This window comes from Penicillium antarcticum (genome assembly GCF_028974205.1).
Source record: "Penicillium antarcticum strain IBT 31339 chromosome Unknown utg000008l_segment0_segment0, whole genome shotgun sequence".
Taxonomy (NCBI): domain Eukaryota; kingdom Fungi; phylum Ascomycota; class Eurotiomycetes; order Eurotiales; family Aspergillaceae; genus Penicillium; species Penicillium antarcticum.
The window spans coordinates 218,017-236,132 of record NW_026695306.1 but is presented as its reverse complement, the minus strand read 5'-3'; the positions used below and the strand labels follow the sequence as shown (position 1 = coordinate 236,132).

Sequence of the window (18,116 nt, the reverse complement as noted above, 5' to 3'; positions counted from 1 at the left end):
ATTGTTACGATTTTAGTCGGGAAGCTACAAGAGCTAACATGCTAAGTTGACAGGGTCCAGCACTGTTCGCGTGGTTGTGGGGTCTGTAGGGAGTTCTCGGCATCGGGGTACCTGCGCTTGCATGATACACAGCACCTGGAGATTTAATGTAAATGTGTTATTCTTGTAGATTGCTCTTGATGGATGTTGATGTCTCTTTATTCTTTGGTGAACCGCTCTACTCCGAACTCCGTACGTTTGAAGATGGAGCATATCTCTCTTTCGAGTTAGTGCCCTCGGTTCACCGGCAATTCTCTACGGGCTATGAAATCATAGCGTGGATATCAAGGATAACCGATATCCGTGGACGGAGTAAGGTTGACGTGCTCCACGCCGGGCTTCCGTGGGACGAATGCTTGGAATATCGGGTCAGACGGTCACCCCCGAGGAGCCGAGCTGTTGTTCAGTTTCAGCGACAACACCCGTGACAATACTCTGTATTGTCTCTTGATATCGATCTAGACAGAGTCTAGATCTGTTCGCTTAAAGTCGATCTGCGCTCAAGATGCAGAGCTCTCATCACCAGACCCATCTGATTCAGAACTCTCAGACGCGTTAAGTTCCTGGATCAGCTGCTCCAGGGTCGCCTGAGCCTCTGGGTCTCCCTGGAGAGCACGTTGGTTGAGTCGGTCAATCTCAGCCATCTGCGCTTCGGTACGAGCCCAGCCACTCACCCGGTCGCCAATGTTCACGTTGCGCTTTTGACTCATGACCGTACGGACAGGATCCGACTCTCCCTTGGCCGACTTGATCTCCTGCAGTCGTTGAATAAAGTGTGTCTGGTGCGTCGGTGCGGCTCGTCGGGGCACGCCTTGGGATGCTGGACCCTGAGAGGACGCCTCTGCAGATGTAGCCAGGTTTAGGTTTGGGTCCGTTCCCTTGGAGCTTGTGATAAGTGTGGCTTTGCGACCGATGATCTTTGCGCTGTTGGCGGCGATAAGCTCGTAGGAGGGTCCACGGTGCAACGGCTCTGTGGGGTGGCTATCCATATCAGGGTCTGTGTCGGGGTTGGCGAAGACTAGTTCGGTGCCGATCTGGTCCGCCCAGGAGCAGCTGAAGATTTGGTTGTAGTACGATACCACTGGGTTGCACGTGTGCAGACCGAGAATCTGGATTCGCTCATCTGGGAGGACACCCCTCTCGGTAGTGTCGATCGGGGTAAAGGCTTCTTGGTTGCTAAAGCCATTGTCGTCTGTATTCGCGGCGGAGGATTTGTCGCGACGGCGAGGTGGTCGTAATGCGCCGTGGTGGGAGGTCAAGTCCAGGTTGAGATAGAAGGACTGTGGTGAAGGGTAAGCAAGTAATTTGACAACAAAATGAAATTGATTACCTCTGTCTCAGTCCCATACTCATACTCATATTCTGAATCCGAGTCCATGATGAAGGAAGGGATGAATGATTGCCAAACCCCGTGGACGGAGATAAGATCGGAGTCAGCTGCAAGCGGTGAGAACTCCCCTGGCCTGTCAATAAATAACCAAGTCAGTGATGTGGCAAATGTAAGAAATACATGCCAATTGCTTCTGTTTGCAGTAGGGCTGTCCCTCAAATAATCGCCTCGTAGAGACAAATACCAAGGAGTTCGCATATTTCAGCCTTATGGCTCTCAACCCACTCGCATTGAAACCCACCGGCTTTGGGCGGATAAGCATATGCAGTCGCGGGCCTATTGCCTTTTGTATTTCCGCACGTTCCCGGTCTGCTGTTCTGGACCCTTTGACTGTCTAAGTTTTTCTCTTTGGTGTGCTTAGTTTTGCTCTTTATATAGTGTGCCCTGCCCTTCTCTGATTTCCCCACCATTGAGCCCTTGGCCTCGATCTTAACTTGTTGACGGCCACAGTCTTATGTCGGCTCAATCCAGCAGATGACCCGGAAGGCCAAGGCAATTATTGCCCTGCTCCTCACCCTGATCGCCTATGTCTCCATCAACAGCATAGCCCATATCACTAGACCTGCGGCGTTTGTGTGGTATGCGGAAGACCGGGACGAGCAGCACTGGATTGCGAGTTCACAGTCCTGGTTCGACCGCAAGGCATGTCGATGGCTGGGTGTGTGCGGCGCGGCACATCTACAAATTGCCAAGGGCACATTTGGACAGCGCGATCCTGCAGGCTGGACGGACTCGAAGTCTGATCGCTGGCGGTCATTTTGGCGCGGGGACGCTGAACTGCGGGCTCGGCAGATCCCCGACTTTGTTTTCCACTACGCCCCACTCGTGCATCTTTATTCTGGCGAGCAGTTTTGGCCTGGCGATATTGCTGAGCATCTGCATCACACCACTCCCTCGCTCAATTATACTCCCATTCATGCCCATTGGGATCATCCTACTCTCAGCAACTTGGATGATCTGAATCAGTGGGAAAAGGGCTGGCCGGTCTACTTGACCAGCAATGATGATGTGCAGAGTCGGCCGCCGTGGTTGGAGGGCGAGAGAAATATACCCCAGGGGGGAGGCAAACAGGAATCGTGGTCCGATTGGGATGGACGGGTGGACGGGGACATCCCTGGTGATACCAAGGAAGATCGTGCCCAGTGGTACGATTTCACTCAACCGGGCACGATTCCGACGGATGATACCCCAGATCAGCACCACGAAGCGCAGCGCATATTCAAGGAGGAGCTTCGCAAACGATACGGCGGCAAGGAGATCCGGGATGAGGGGGCTGGCGGTCGAAGTGATGCCCCTGCAATCCTGGTCGTGATGGACAAAGGCAATGGGATCATCGATGCCTTCTGGTTCTACTTCTACAGTTTCAACCTCGGCAACACCGTCGCCAATGTGCGCTTTGGGAACCACGTCGGCGATTGGGAACATTGCCTGGTCCGATTCTACAATGGCAAACCAAAATCCCTCTTCTTCAGTGCTCACCAAGGCGGAGAAGCATATAGCTATGAAGCAGTGGAAAAGATCGGGCAACGAGTAAGTATCACGGGTATTTATCCATATAAACCTAACATCCCTTGCAGCCGGTCATTTACTCCGCCGAGGGCAGTCACGCTATGTATGCCACGACCGGGGTACATGAGTACATTCTACCCTGGGGCCTCCTCCACGATGTGACAGACCGCGGCCCACTATGGGATCCTCTACTCAATTCACATGCCTACACTTATGATTTCGACGAAGATAATCTGCGAGCCTCTACCTTCAGTCCCTCTGCTCCGACAGAATGGTTCTATTTCAAAGGCCACTGGGGTGATAAGTTTTATCACTTAAGTGACCCCCGCCAATATCGATTTGCTGGCCAATATCACTATGTCAATGGCCCGACAGGGCCCCGGTTCAAGCATCTCAACCGCCATAAGGTTTGCCAAGGCCCTGATCGCGCTCCCTGCATTATCAAGAACTACGTCGAACAGGGAAAGCGTCCACAGCGCTGGGGGTCTAGCGGGCCAGGAGACTGATTATTGATGAATGGTCCAGCTATCAATGGCACGTTATTCCATCACCTACACTTGAACCATACCCTTACAACTCACTCATCTATATCCAGCCTAGATCTACTGGAGATTCTTCTGCTAGATATCTCTCACTCTTCACTCGTCATGTTTCTCTGCTTCTTTACATCTCCCCTATATACCCCCTTTATGTTACTGAGCCCCTTGACCAAAGGCCAACAGTATAGACTTCTCCTTACGAACGATACCATGACTCTTGATCTGATTTCAACACGACTTGCATGTGATGTGGCGTGTTACTGGCTTTCCTTTTGATCTTTCATCTCCATTCCCAGATTCCCTTGCTTGGTCTTTTTTCTTCGGGTTTTATTTGGCGTTGCGTGTTTTTTCACCTTTGCTAGACAGTCATCAGCAATTTCAGATATGTGTTCGTCTTCCTTGCTACAAAGTCTTGATCTTTATTGTATTTCAAGTCAATCAAGGTACTATTCTGAATCATGTTCAAACCGAGGATGTTCGACACTATATATCAGCCCTAACTCATACTTGGAAAGTAGCTCAATCTACAATGACGCAAGCACCACGGATAATGACAAAACTTGAACTTATATTTTAGATTACATACACATGTAAACTCTACCCCCGAATCTCCCACATACGGATATTGCCCTGCTCATTAGCAACAGCCAGCTGTTCTCCGTTAGGCGAGATAGCCACAGAGGAAATCCGACCAAGAGGCGTGTTAGAAGTAGGCCAATTACGGTAAACGGTGCAAGTAGGAAGGTGAACTGAAAACCAGTTAGCAAGCCAATCAATCAATCGAAACGAAGATAACAGAAACATACCAAGTCTAAGAGCATCACGCTTCCACCGACTACCCATAGCCATCATCTGCCCATCTGGCGCAAAAACAAGATGGCTGATTGGCGTAGTAAGCTGATCCAAAACACGCGTAGGCATAGGCGCACGCGGGATTCCAACCTGAGCGGCATCCTCACGCTCCGCAGCAGAAGCATTGGCATACGCCGCGGCCCATTCGCGTCGATCGTAGATATTGACAATACCACTAGAGGACCCAATCGCGACCCAGCGATCACCGCCAAAATGGGTACGGCCTGATCGTCCGCCCAGCGCCAATACTGTTGTGCCCACTGCACCGGCGTCAACCCAGCGCGCGACGACCCGGCCGAGTCGTCCGTCCCATTCTGATACTTCTCCATTCTTGCTTGCTACTGTCATTCCCTCGCCGTCGGACCACCAGGCGAAATCAGCTACGCCGCCGCGGCCGTCGACCCGTACTTGTGCGGTCCATTGCGCTGTGTTTGCGTCGAGGATATTGATTAGGCCGCCTCCTTTGCGGGATGTGCCGACTAGGCCGATGTACCGGCCGCAGGGCGAGAGCTTGAAACGTTCCATAGATTTTTGTTCGTTTTTGCGGTCTGAGGAGCCATTTACTTTGTCCACTTTTCCTGTGTCCAGATCCCAGATGTGGAAGTAGCGGCGACGACCAGAGGCAAAGATCTTGTTGCCTGTTGGTGGGGCGAAGGCTGATGTGTGGATTGGTGTGCGCTTGATGTGCAGGGAGGTTAGGAGGGGGTTTGGTGCGGGTGCGGAGGGGGAGATGTGGTGCAGGAAGAGGGTTGAGGCTGGTCCGGAGGAGAGCAAGAGGGGGTAGTGAGGGTGGAAGGTCAAAGAGTCGACGGAGGACTGGTTTATGTTAGCTTATCTGGTGGTTGGTTTGAGGTTGAGGTGCTTACTGGTTGCGCTTTGCCGACGTCCTTCAGTCTCTGGATGTCCAGGACCTCCTGGCGCAACTTGCGCTTGCTGCCTGACTTTGCACTGTCTTCTATGCGGGTTAGGTCGGAGGCATTCTGGAGGATCTTGGCCAAGGGCTGCGTAGACAGCTGCTCGTTGTCATCGTCCGACTCCATATCGCTTTCCGGGTCTGAGTCGGTTTTGCGGCGCTTCGATGCGAGCTCGGGGGTAGCCCACTCGGGTGTGGGGTGCAGTTGCTGGAACTGTCTGCGCAGGCGTCGAATGTATTCCTTGCCGCTGACTACATCTTCCGATTCGGTGGTGCGCAGTTTGCGCAGGCGGGCCTGGCTTGCTAGCGATACGGCGAGGCGGTCGTCGTCACTGTCGTACCACACGGCGGCCTCGGCTTCTTCTTCATCCTCTTCTTCGGCATCAGAGGTTTCGGAGGGAGTGATATCTGTGGTGGCGGGGGCACCGGAGTCAAGGAAGAAAAGCTAGATCAAACAGATGTTAGTTTAAAGCTTTGGTAAAGCGGAACAATCGCATACGTCTGAGTCGGCCATTCCATCAATGGCTTCTTGGTCTTCTTCAGCATCTTCATCGGCTCCACTTTCATCGTCGCTGTGCAGAGTAAGAGCCATGCCGGCCTCACGGGCTTGTTGGTTCTTCAATGCACCCATGAACCCCTCATCGTCACCGAAGAGCATGCGCTCAAGCTTCTTCTCGGCCTCATCCTTCTCAGCCTCACTCTCCTCATCAGAGCTTGTTTCGTCATTCATGTCGACATCTGAATCTTCCGGGCGGAACTTGGCTGTCTCGAGCGAAGCCTGCTTGGTCGACCGCTTGGTCTTTTCCTTCAGCCCTGTTTTAGGCATGGTGGCTGGTATGCAAAGTACTGCAATTTGAATGCAGGTCTTTGCAGGGTCGGCCAGGCGAGAATATTTGGATACAATTAAGCAATTGTATGCTGTTCGCGATCCTAAGGCGGAGCTAGAATATTTTTCTTCTTTGATTTTTCCAATGGTGGCAGAATAGAGCGGTATAACAGGCGGTCTATGTACTTCCATTTGGCTGCCTGCAGTAAGTTACAATGCGAGTACTTTCAGGTGTCGACTGATATTGTATTTTTAGTTCTTAATTGGCTGTTTTCTTAATTGAGCTATACGGGTCAGGTTTGATAAGTAGTTCCGGAAATTTAATTGGGATAATCCATACAGAAAGAAACTATAAATCGAATTCGTATTCGAAGCAAATCGTATACACGTTCAAAGTCATCAAAGATATGTTAAGAGTCGAGATCCAAGCCCCAAGGCTCTGGCGCATCTCAAGCAAGCTGTTCAATGGTGTGTAACACTAGGTTTTGAGTCAGGGTCGACACGACTACTACTCGAGCTGGTAGGTTCATATGGAGGAACAGATGATTGATCCTCTGTAAGCTGGTCCTCCGACTCCTTCACACTATGCACAGTAGCCTTTGGTTTAGACAGTATTGGCGACTCGTCATCTGAGTCAGTTGAATATGACTCGTCCAGGCCATCGAGGAGGGCCTCCCGGCGCTGAGCATCGTCGGCAGCGGTCGAATCTCCACTCATGCCGTCGGTCGTGTACATGCCATGTGAGATCGGTTTCTTGATGAATATGTCAATGATGTAGTATTGAATCGCATTCATGATGACTGGGAAAAGAAGCATCACGAAGAAGATTTGAACGGCTGTGTTTCCCTCTGTCCATCGCAACGCCCAGTCGCCAAACTTGACGATGAAAGGCAAGAGCTGAATGATGAAGAATACACATATCTTCATGCCGAATAGTCCCATAAAGTAGACAATGGACTGTTTGAGCCACCATGTGGCGCGCGGAGGGTGACCATAGTTTCCTGACTCTATTGATTCTGGCGGGTTGGCGAGTATTGTGTAGGAGGCGAGATAGTTGAGAACGCGGAGAATCAGAATCAGAATCGGGATACCGAGAGTAGTCTGTCGACATAGTTAGCCTGCGGTCCTCATAGATAAGCAGTATCAAGACTCACATCAATACCCAGGTTCAGCAGGTAGAACGAGCAGGGATTCGGCTTATACTGCTTCTGTATCTCAAGCTGGCCAGCAGAAAACATAGACATGAGCAGGTTTGCCATGTGAAGCATCACCGACCCGAAAACCTGCTTTGATACATCAAAGGCCCACACCTTGAGTGGTCGCTGGGGCCGTTCTCTCCATCTCTTGAAGACCAGAGATAATAGCGCAAGTCCTCCGAGCGCAACCTGCACAAATACAGAGAACGGACCAAGCAACTTGCATTCCCCCCTCCCTCGTCTGGATCCTCTCCCGAGGTTGATCCATGATAATATAATGTGTGCATGTCTGATGGCGTCGGAGAGGCGGTACCGTAAGAGGCGAGATTGGCCGTAGCAGCGATCAAGGTGGATGTGGCTATCGTAGCCAGGGTAGCAGTCGCGTCTTCCATCATTCAGCCAAAAAGAAGATGGCGGGGGATATCAAAAGAAATGCGTCATGTGCGGAAACCAGGGTCGAATAAGGGTCCAGCTGGCGCATAGGCTTATCAAAGGAGGCGACTAAGCGTCATACGCATGACCTCGAAAAGACAGTATAAGCGCAAGGGGTAGAGATAGTAGCAAGTTAAAAAGTTATAAGATAAAAAGAATAGGGACCACTTTTCCAATGAGGTGAAGTGAGGTTACTGAGGTTACTGCGCCCTGGGGCGGTGGCAGGGTGCCCCCGCAGCGGGATGAGGCTGATATTTCTTTTATTTTTACAGCCTTGGCAATCTTGAATGCACTTTTTAGGCAGCTGTTTTAGCCCCAAGCGTGCTGCCTTCACTTTATATCGCTTATTGAGTCTCGAGGGTCCTCGTGTATCAGGGTGGATACTGCTGCCCCAGTCCTGTACCAGCCTTACCTATTTAGACGCTGATTTACAGATCCAAAGCCCAGGGCTCAATTTGACAGCTCAACGGCCAACATACTTGGAGATTTCATACTGCCGGTGACAGCTCGAAACTTCTAGGATGACTGGGGTTGACCGTATCACAGGTCGATCATATCCCAGGTAAGCTGTCCGCGCCGGGAAGCTCCTGATAGAAGCCGGTAGAGCAAAGAGGGTCGGATTGGGAAAGAATAATAGTAAAGTAAGAAGAATGAACAGAGAAGAAATCAAATCTCGCGGGGTGTGTTTCTCGCATCAATCTGGTTTAATACATGACCAGAGCCCGCCTCCCACCATACCCTCTGAAAATAGAAAAGAAACCCAGGGAATAAAAACGCCGGAAACCCCTCAACCAAGCCGCAATCGAGTAGAGTCGTTGCAACACCATGCGCAGCGAAGTGCGAGCAGGGCATCATGAGAAGAAAGTCGTCACATCATTCTATCCCGTGTTGCTGTTTGAGCCGTTCTAGGTTATCTTGCCTCTCCGAGAGGTCCTCTTTCGTGCGCAGCATCTTCTCTGGCTGGTGGTACAATACTAAAAGCCCGAAAGTCAGTCATCTCTGTGCGATCGTGGATAATTGGATGACCCATGTGTAACACGTACCAACCAAGTAACGGTTCTGGAAATTGAAGCCGTTCAGCTTATCGCATGCCTGTTTGGCGTCGTGAACGTCTTCGTATACCACGAATGCAGTGCCCTTGGAGTTGTTGGCGATACCTTGGCGGATTTGGCTGCAAGTGAAAAGCGTTAGATGGAGCTAGGAGACGAGATTGGGGAAGTATTACCGAATGGGCCCGAATTTGCCGAAAAGGTCAAACAGCTGTTCTGCTGTTACGTTGTAGCTGATGGCGGAAGGTTAGCGATTCTGCTACGGACTGATCACAGTCTTATCACTGTTTGATCACGATTGTAGATGACAGGTTGTAGGGCTGAAATCTCGGGGAACACGCCGAAGCAAAGCGGCGATTGACGGAAAACGTACTTGAGGTTCTTGGCGAAGAGAATCCTGTTAAGGAAGAGACTCGGGTTAGCAGCTATTCCATGCGCAGTGTCTGGCATGCCGGCTTCGGGAGGGGCATGAAAAAGTAACCTCACGTACCGATTGGCTTCGGGGGCGAGCTTGCGGCTCATTCTCAGGGCGAGAGAGAAGTGGGATAGATGTTGAATTAGAGTAGAAAGAAAAGATACGCAAGGTATCGATTGGTGTTAGAATAAGAGAGAGGAACAGACGACAGCGACGCAAGAACGAACCACGAGGTTTGGCTTGGCGCTTACTTATCCTGGTTAGTGGCAGTTGTGGCTGACAGTACGTGACGGATCATGTGACTTATATAGCGGGTGGAAGCTGCCGAATCCGGCACGTGACAGTACCGGGCGGTATTGGCAGGCTCTCAGCGCAATAGCTTGGAGAAGTTGAGATTTGAGCAAGTAGACTTGGTTACAAAAGTAATTAGAGTAATAACTACTCTCTAATCATCTCTTCAACCCTCATCTAAGAGCTACAACTCAACTGGCTGATGTAGCGTTGGAGACGGACCGCGTGCATACCAAAAGTTGCTACTCTACTCGGCTCCGGCTTCCTCCTTCAACACCGCGCGCTCATCTCATCTGGCGCTTTATCCATTCGCATACTTCTTACTTTTGATCCAGTTGGCAGGAATCGATTCCTGGCTACTGGATTTCATCTCACCTTCCTCCCTACCTGCCCGCAGGTTGCGGCGCGACTCTCGGCGCCTTTGTCCTCCCGCTCGAAACCCCCTCAACGCAGTGCTCCGCGACTCGACCTCAGCGAACACTTCCTCCGGCCTCAATCCGCCATCAATATCAAGCTCCCATCTCGCGATCGGTCTCTCCTGCGCATGTTCTTCTGCCAGGAATGACATTCCCTTCTGCGGCCTCTCGCTAGCCCGTGTGGTCTGCATCCCCGCTTTGCACCCACCTACCGCAAGCGCAACTTTTCGCACCACCAATCCTTCATCTCATCTCTGACCGATACAATCCTGGGCCGCAAAGATGATGAGCGCGGCCTCTTTCGCGAGCCCCATCGGCGGTCGCCCGCCGCAGTACCGCACTCCGTCCCCTCCGCTACGCGCCGTTGAACCTATCACTCCATCCACAACCACCGAATCTCATTCCTTCTTGACCGGCCGCAGTGGCCCTCGAGCCGCAAGCCTTGATTTCGAACAGCGTGCATCAAATCACAACCGAACTGCCACTGAAAACAATTCACAACCTCGGACAGGGCACGGCCGATCAAACTCGACCATCGACACGCTTGCGACGATCGCTCTCGCAACGAGTCCCACCTTTGCACCACTCCCTCAAAATCCGCCCTCCCCCAGCTTCCGATCAGCCGTGCCACTATTTCCTCATGAATCTGCCGACTCCGAACGGCCGGCCAAGCGTGCACGGTCGGCAAGAAATCCTTCGCCCCATCGCCCTCGACCAGGAATGCCTTCGGAAAACCCACATCCCATATTTGACAGTATGACAACGGATGCGGAGCTTCTCCTCAACCTTGCGCGGCCCACAAACTTTCACCCGAGTAACTCGACGAAGAGAGTCAGCATTGACGAGTCCTACCACCACGGCGATGCGATTCGTCAAGCTCGAGTGGGGTTTGCTAGCGTTGGATATCCGGGACAAGGTGATTTGAAAGGCGATGATACCGAAGATCATGTTCCCACATCCCGTATGCGTTCACGTTCAGACGGATCAGCCTTCATTTCCCGTCCTGTGATCCGAGGTGTTCGACCAACTACCAGCGCAGGTACCCTCCCGCCTATTGTCTGGGAAGATGAAAATGAAGGCAACAACTGGCATCCTCCAGCTGATGAAACTCATGCTGGGCATGTGGGGTTTAAACCCGCCGGTGTCCTTGAGCCTCAGACTTCAAAATCATTGGCTGTGCCGCCAAAAGTGGAAGAGGAAGGTGAAACTACACAAGCAAGCTGTGCTGCATGTAATATGGTTCGTATTCCAGTCGAAACGGAAGAACAAGAGGAAGACACATGGATCAGCTGTGATGGATGCAAACGATGGTTCCATATTGTTTGCGCTGGCTTCAAGAGTGACCGGGAAGTTCGTACCGTTGATAAATTTATTTGTCGACCGTGCCGCTCAATTTATGGCCAAACAACATTCGTGCGCAAGTCCTCGCGGGCTCGCACGGCCATTGACTATGCGGGCCTCAACCAAGGCCTTGTCAAGGCGGCCAGCGACTCACTGGAGCACCACTACCTCGAGCCAATTCGCCAAGGCAAGATTCGCTTCCAGCCAGAAAAATTCCCTCGCATGAAGCCCGAGTTGGTTACTGCGGAATATTTTGAACGAGGAAACGGTTGGACGGAACCAATCGTGATTCCCGCTTGCTGGAACACCACCGAGCCTGTTTCCTCGGGAATCCCGGACTTCGAATCTTTGGTTGAAGAGGCTACATCGCAAGAGATGTTCGATGAGCTACTCGACAATCACCCAGAGCAGGATACCCACGTTCAAGAAACAGCTGATTGTGGCCAAGATCTCCTGGATATGGTCATCCCCAAAGGCCTCACTGTTCGTGCCGTCGCCGAACTCTACGGTCCCGAAGAGAGAGTTGAGGTCATCGATGTCAAGTCTCAACAAGGAGAGGACAAGAGGTGGAACATGCAGAAATGGGCCGATTACTACGAAAGCACCGAGCTGGAAAAGCCTGTCAGGAATGTTATCAGTCTCGAGGTATCCCAAAGCAAATTGGGCAGACTCATTAAGCGACCTAAGGTTGTGCGTGACCTAGATCTGCAGGATTCTGTATGGCCAGAGGAACTGCAGGCCGTCGGGGACTACCCCAAGGTTCAGTTCTACTGTCTGATGTCTGTTGCCGACTGCTACACTGACTTCCACATCGACTTCGGTGGATCTTCAGTCTACTATCATATCTTGAAGGGCAAGAAGACTTTCTTCTTCATTCCTCCTAAAGACAAACACCTCAAGAAATATGAAGAGTGGTGCAACTCTCCCGCCCAAGATTCGATCTTCCTTGGCAATCAAACCAAGGAGTGCTACCGCGTGGATCTGTCGGAAGGAGACACCATGTTGATTCCGTCAGGCTGGATTCACGCAGTTTGGACTCCTGAAAATAGCTTGGTCATCGGTGGGAATTTTTTGACCAGACTGAATTACGGGATGCAAATTAAGATTCTTGGTATCGAAAAGGACACGAAAGTGCCCAGGAAATTCCGATACCCCTTTTTCCAAAAGATCCAGTGGTATACGGCTCTGAAGTACCTGGAAGATGACCCTATTCCACAACATGTGGTGAACTCTTTTATCCAAGATGAGCACTATCGGTTTCACCGCCAACATCCAATTTACTACGAATTCGGAGAGCGTGCCAACCAGGAACCTCGTGGCTCTTCCCATCACAATGCCCGTTTCTATTCGCAAGCCGAATTGGAAGGTCTACCTGAGCTGACTCGGTATCTGCTGCGGACTGCGCTCATTGCAGGCGGCTATACTGTCGATGGAGGAGTCACCGTTGATGCTCGCAATGCGGTCCGACGTTCTATTCCAAAGGTTGTCGGAGATCCCGTGGATGTTATCAGACATTTCGGAATGTGGGTGGCATGGAAGCGTGGTAACGAGAAAGCACCCCTCTGGACTAGGCCTGGTGTCATTGAAAGCAATCCCAAGGTCTTAGTTACGGAGAAGAAGCCGGCAGGTCGACCCAGCCGCCGATCTGATCGCAACATGGACAATCAACGCACCTATGCTGAAAGACAAGCGGTCCAGTGGCCCTCGGATGAGGTCTCCGTGGCTCCAAATCCCGCATCCAGCAGTGGTCTCTATGTGCCATCGGATGGGCCGTCAGACGAGAGCTCAACACCGGCGCCGTTCAATCATGCTCCAGATATTACTATGAAAGAGCTTGCTACTCCCAAAACCCGGGCGGTGCAACGAGGCTCTGGTCTTGGTCCAAAGCGTGTTGCTTGTGATGCATGTCGCAAGCGACGGATTCGATGCCGTCACAAGGATGAGCCAGGCGATATGATGCTTAATGGACAAGTCACAGTCAATACGTTTACACCTGGCTCTGGGGTGAGCACGCCATCTTCTCTTGCTCAGGATGCTGTCTCTGCATTGAACTCTCTAGCAGCGATTGCATCCCAGACTGGATTTCAGAGCAATAATCATCTTGTTGACATGGATCGATTCGAGAACTCTGCCAGATTCCAATCTGCGGTAATGAGTAACTCCACGGCTGCTGCCAACCGGCTCATGGATTTGAGTCCTGATGGAGCCGGTGGAAAGAAGGGCCGTAGCAAAGCATGTGATGATTGTCGGAAGAGCAAGGTATGTGGTTCCTCGCGTATACCGAGGTCTTCTTTTGTTCCGATTTCAGCTGCTAACATGAGACTAGCGTCGTTGCATTCATGATGAATATGGTCGCATAGATCCTATCAAGGCCCAAGAGCGTTCCAAGCCTCGTGCGAATGCTTCCGCAAAGCGAGCACGTCCTGCTGAAGATGATGGAGTACCTGCATCAGCCAAGAAAACAAAGCAGGAGAGCACATCCCCTATGGCACGGCCAGCTGTCTTCTACAATCATCATGATGGAGAATCCATAAGGCAACCGGAGTTCACAGATGCTTATGATGAGGAACCAGTCAACCACGCCAACCCCAGCAATCCTCAATTCAAGTCAGACGATGTCTCTCAAGGTGAGGCTTTGTATGCATCACCGCCTGCTTTCCAGCCCGACTCTGGGGACACAAAGGACCTGAACTCCATTTCGGTTTCGTCGTCCAAGCCAGCCACGTCATTGGTCTCGCCGCCTACGTCGCTGGTCGATGAAATGGATGTGATTCAAGAGGGGGATGCCGTTCAGTCCGTGGAAGGTGAGACGTCAACTGCGCTTCACACACCAAATTCCAGCTCTCGGCATTCCTCTCGCCAGCCTCGACACGTTGATCGATATGCGCCTGACAATACTGCCTCTCGGGTTTCCAAACCCGTCCGGCGAGCAACATCTTCCACAATTGGCGTACGCAAGACAACCCCTGCCCCTCCACAGTCGGCAAGAAAGCCTTCATCGCGCCCTTCTTCCTCTCATGCGAAGAAGAGCTCTCCAATGTACGAAAAACATTTCAATCGCCACGCCCCCACCTCACTGTCCCCTCGTCAGCACAAGCATATCCAGCATATTACCGGAGATGAAGACGCAGACGAGGAAAGTCTCCGTTTAATCCGAGAGCTTCAGGAGCAGGAATTTGGTCTGCGGAAACGATCGACACGCGTTTGAGTCAATAAGTCAACAGGGATCTATTGCTAGCGGGACTCACTTTTGTGTTCTGGTACAGGAGACAGGAAGCAGGGGATGTTTTCCTGTTTATCTTATTTTTTTTTTTTCTTTTTCTTTTCTTTTTTTTCTTTTCGGTCAAGGCAATGGATTACTAGGGGTATCAGTTTACCAAGGATTGGGAAGGAGATTCGGTGTTTTCAATGGTAATTTTTTCATGTTATTTGAGTTTGGCGTTTTCTGAGTCTCGGAGACTTGGGGAGTTTGGCTTTTGATATCAATGCTCTTTGCATCAGGTTTATTTTCCTTGTTTGATCTGGCTTTTCGCCTTGCTGTGTGATTCCAGCTTCTTTTTTTTCACTCTGGTCTAGTGCATTCCTTATTCTATTCCATCTTCTCTGGATTCTGTGTTTCCTTTCCTGGTGCCACTCCACAACCAACACTTTGCTTGCTAATGGGTGTTGGGCATTCCTTTTTTCGCCTTAGGTTGCGTTGCGTATAACCATCAGGCGTTTCCTGCTTTACCTGTGCTTCATTTGTTTGATATAATCTTCATTTTCTCTCACGAATATACTATACCGAATCTAGTTTTGTAGCAATTTTGATGTTGAGCTTTCTATTCAGAAAACTATCTACTAATGGCATCTATTGTTGGAAATATTACTTAGACATTAGATTGTGCCTTCCTGGCCTAATTCACATTTTTTGGATGGTGAGGGTGACAATTCATACGCAGTACTACGAAGTATTGGAAAAGCTCTACACGAAATCCTCGAAACAAGCATATCGTCTCATGCATTGTGTTCAATCTACTTTGTTACTCCCCCTCTTTCCTGACGACAATTGACAATCCAGATCACATGAAGGTGGGGTAGCTAAAGGACTTGTGACCTATGAATATAGTAACATAGTAACATCTTTGGGCCCTGCTCGACTTTGACATACTCAACATATACCGGTGTAGATGGGCCGTTGGTCCAGATAGCTTGCCGCCCTCTAGGTCCTTTCGGACCTATTCGTCCACCGGCGTCCTGGCATAGGCTCGGTATATCTGTCCGAAGAAGATGGTCCAATCCCGCAGGGGCTCGAGCTTCCATTGAATATCTGCCCTATCAACTTTCGATGGTGTTTTGACCGGCGGAGGTGTGGTGTGCTCGTAAAAGGCCATGTCTGGCTATACAACTTACTTCATTGGCAAAGTGATTGGAGTGCCATTATGATTATGCAGTTATTTCCACTTCGCTAGCTCCATTGGGTCGGAACTATGAGGCAAACCAATGAGTATGTACTTGCCTCGGGACGTTGATACATACTTTAGGATCTCGGCTAAACCATGGTTCATTGATCGCGGCCTAGATCTCAACGCTAAGCCAGATCTGGCCCCCCTCAGATTCGTGGCCCCACTTGCAGAAAAGACCAAGCCGAACTTCGGAGTTGACATATGTTGGCTATCACTCAAGAATTGTAGAGAAATTTGAATCTTCGCCGGACAATTTGATTAAGGATCCTTCATGTGAGATATACTAACCATGCAGGCATACGTAAGACTTACAATGCTTTGCTTGCTTGGCTCAAGACTAAACATAAAATGAATAGCAATGCGATTGAGACGAACCAAAATAGAGAAAATGAGATAAGGGAATGAAAAGCAGAAGAAAGTCTTGCAAAATCCTCAATCATCATATCAATGCCTCAAGAATCAATATTAGCAGGATGCCCAACAGGGAAGGATACAACAGGAACGAGTTACCACATGCGGAACATTCTTATCGAACCCAAATTAAGGTAGATCGAGCCGAGCCTCTTTACCAGCACATACATACAAGATCAAGCTACTGCAAAACTCGACTCGGCTCGTCAGCACATCTCGCCCAAATCCTTCCCGCCCGTACTCGCTCAGCTCAGCACGGACTGTGTCGCCGGCTCGATAGTCCGCAGAGTCAGCGAGATAGTGTCTGACATAGCTTCCGCCGAAGTACTCCAGAGCAGGGAATATAAGCCGTCCGTGCCGGTCGATTTGGCGTAGAAGTTGGCCCCACTTACTCTGACGAGGACATAATTGCCGTACAGAGACCACACGTCAGTGAGCTTACCTGACTGTGCAGACTCGGATGTTCCAGTGAATCTGACCGGGTTTGCCGTTAAGCCTTGAGCGAGGTAGATCAAGTTGGTCGTGAAGGGGGCAGAGCTGGCGACGGCGGTAGTGTCACTGGAACCAGGATGTGCTACCCAGGTACTCGAAGAACTGTCGGAAGCGGTGACTATGAAAGTATGAAATTACCATTATGATCTTCTGGATTTTTCATGTGAGGGGAAGAAGTTGGGCTTACAGTAGACCTGGGTCAATGCAGATGTGTCGACCTTGGATGAATCCACAACCTGAGCAGTACCTGTGAAAAGATCAAGAATCAGACAGCTCCTGAGTCATGAAGATAAGCTGGAACAAAAGGCATAAGCTACCATCTTTGTAGTAAACCGGCAATCCGCTGATGCCTTCGCCGTACGCATACAGACCGAAGGAACTAGTCGATTGTCGCACCTCTAGCGGTTGTGTAACGCAGACCATCGCGGAGGCTAGAAAGAGACAAAGAATAGAGAGTAAGGGCATTTTGCAAATGGAAAATGATACAAAACAGAGTAGAGATATAGCAATTCTTCAGGGGTTTATGCGCTGCAAGACTTATAGATCGAGTATGAGGGAATGCCCGTGGTATAGCAAAAGAGATATAAATGAATGTAGATAGGCAGACATTGAGCGCTCAAGTGACCTCTCCAATGAAATCGTGTTTCGCTTCTGCTAAATTGCTTCCTTTTTCCACGCGATCTAAGCCCCATTTTAGATCTGGACTGGAACAAGTTGACCTACTACCCAAATTATGCGAACCGTCGCCAAGATATCACATAGTAAATGTAATCACCCCTGATCATATCAGAGGTGCCCTGGCTGTTCTTATCATGTCAATGTTCAAATCCCGACTATTCCACTCTGAAAGCAACCCACAAAGCACCCCCAAAGTCAGATGCAATCCCATAATGCATGTTCTGCGTCAGCGTTGACTCGCAACATTATCCGAATTCTGTATGCGCACCTGACCCAGCAAGGAGAATTATGCGGGTTTCAGTAAGGCCCTTCAGCTCCTGTACCTTACACGTCGTAGGCTTGCTGCAGCTCGTATAAAGAGAGTCTGCAAAGGTACCCCAACACGAAGCGGGCGCGGCGGCCACTCGGGGAGATAACCATAATGCAAACTATAGAAGTCAATCTGACCAATTTTGAGCGAGGAGAAGTACGCTTCTGGCAATATCAAATCTGCGCTATTGGTCCACTCGTGTTTTCTCGGCACTATCAGACTCAGCCCTAGTTTCACTGTTGGAGACTGCCACCACTTCTAGCTCTACTGATACGAATATGAGATGCAGTCTACTCATATACGAGGAGTCAAAGCCCGGGTGGTACCATAAGCGCTGCTGCAACTTCTCCAATCCGACAATTGAGAAGCATTCGGAGCCGACTATCGTCCCATCCTTGACTGGGTCGCCGCAATACTAGCTGGAAACGGTGCTCTTTAGTTGCAGTAGTATAGACACATAGATTGGGATTCGGGCTGGAACTTGTGGCCTATCATCGCAATTCCTCCGTTGGCTCGGCATCTGTAGCTTGACATCTTGTCTATCTTGGCCATGCCAGTAGGGCTGACCGGCA

General features: G+C 50.4%; 8 protein-coding genes across 8 annotated transcripts; 2 read left to right on the top strand and 6 right to left on the bottom strand.

Moving 5' to 3' along the window:
* Nucleotides 1-539: 539 nt before the first annotated feature.
* Nucleotides 540-1,417, bottom strand: N7508_007630 (TFIIIC subunit 6 family protein; the record flags this gene model as incomplete). The annotated part of the gene is made up of 2 exons (XM_058465694.1): nucleotides 540-1,319; nucleotides 1,370-1,417. The coding sequence occupies 2 exons, from the start codon at nucleotides 1,415-1,417 to the stop codon at nucleotides 540-542; spliced, it is 828 nt and encodes a 275-aa protein (XP_058317022.1).
* Nucleotides 1,418-1,903: 486 nt separating this feature from the next.
* On the top strand, nucleotides 1,904-3,444 carry N7508_007629 (uncharacterized protein; the record flags this gene model as incomplete). The annotated part of the gene is made up of 2 exons (XM_058465693.1): nucleotides 1,904-2,959; nucleotides 3,007-3,444. The coding sequence occupies 2 exons, from the start codon at nucleotides 1,904-1,906 to the stop codon at nucleotides 3,442-3,444; spliced, it is 1,494 nt and encodes a 497-aa protein (XP_058317021.1).
* Nucleotides 3,445-4,074: 630 nt separating this feature from the next.
* N7508_007628 (WD40 repeat domain-containing protein) lies at nucleotides 4,075-6,068 on the bottom strand (the record flags this gene model as incomplete). The annotated part of the gene is made up of 4 exons (XM_058465692.1): nucleotides 4,075-4,226; nucleotides 4,284-5,145; nucleotides 5,196-5,687; nucleotides 5,742-6,068. 4 exons carry the CDS (start codon nucleotides 6,066-6,068, stop codon nucleotides 4,075-4,077), a joined length of 1,833 nt encoding a protein of 610 aa, XP_058317020.1.
* Nucleotides 6,069-6,530: 462 nt separating this feature from the next.
* On the bottom strand, nucleotides 6,531-7,656 carry N7508_007627 (STIMATE family protein; the record flags this gene model as incomplete). The annotated part of the gene is made up of 3 exons (XM_058465691.1): nucleotides 6,531-7,169; nucleotides 7,223-7,453; nucleotides 7,477-7,656. The coding sequence occupies 3 exons, from the start codon at nucleotides 7,654-7,656 to the stop codon at nucleotides 6,531-6,533; spliced, it is 1,050 nt and encodes a 349-aa protein (XP_058317019.1).
* A 913-nt stretch (nucleotides 7,657-8,569) lies between these two features.
* N7508_007626 (putative pre-mRNA branch site protein p14) lies at nucleotides 8,570-9,267 on the bottom strand (the record flags this gene model as incomplete). Its single annotated transcript, XM_058465690.1, has 5 exons — nucleotides 8,570-8,670; nucleotides 8,740-8,867; nucleotides 8,922-8,978; nucleotides 9,119-9,142; nucleotides 9,236-9,267. The coding sequence occupies 5 exons, from the start codon at nucleotides 9,265-9,267 to the stop codon at nucleotides 8,570-8,572; spliced, it is 342 nt and encodes a 113-aa protein (XP_058317018.1).
* Nucleotides 9,268-9,752: 485 nt separating this feature from the next.
* N7508_007625 (uncharacterized protein) lies at nucleotides 9,753-10,058 on the bottom strand (the record flags this gene model as incomplete). Its single annotated transcript, XM_058465689.1, has 1 exon — nucleotides 9,753-10,058. The coding sequence occupies one exon, from the start codon at nucleotides 10,056-10,058 to the stop codon at nucleotides 9,753-9,755; it is 306 nt and encodes a 101-aa protein (XP_058317017.1).
* A 91-nt stretch (nucleotides 10,059-10,149) lies between these two features.
* jhd1 ([Histone H3]-lysine-36 demethylase) lies at nucleotides 10,150-14,416 on the top strand (the record flags this gene model as incomplete). The annotated part of the gene is made up of 2 exons (XM_058465688.1): nucleotides 10,150-13,467; nucleotides 13,535-14,416. 2 exons carry the CDS (start codon nucleotides 10,150-10,152, stop codon nucleotides 14,414-14,416), a joined length of 4,200 nt encoding a protein of 1,399 aa, XP_058317016.1.
* Nucleotides 14,417-16,309: 1,893 nt separating this feature from the next.
* On the bottom strand, nucleotides 16,310-17,021 carry N7508_007623 (uncharacterized protein; the record flags this gene model as incomplete). The annotated part of the gene is made up of 2 exons (XM_058465687.1): nucleotides 16,310-16,674; nucleotides 16,874-17,021. The coding sequence occupies 2 exons, from the start codon at nucleotides 17,019-17,021 to the stop codon at nucleotides 16,310-16,312; spliced, it is 513 nt and encodes a 170-aa protein (XP_058317015.1).
* Between the last annotated feature and the right edge of the window lie 1,095 nt (nucleotides 17,022-18,116).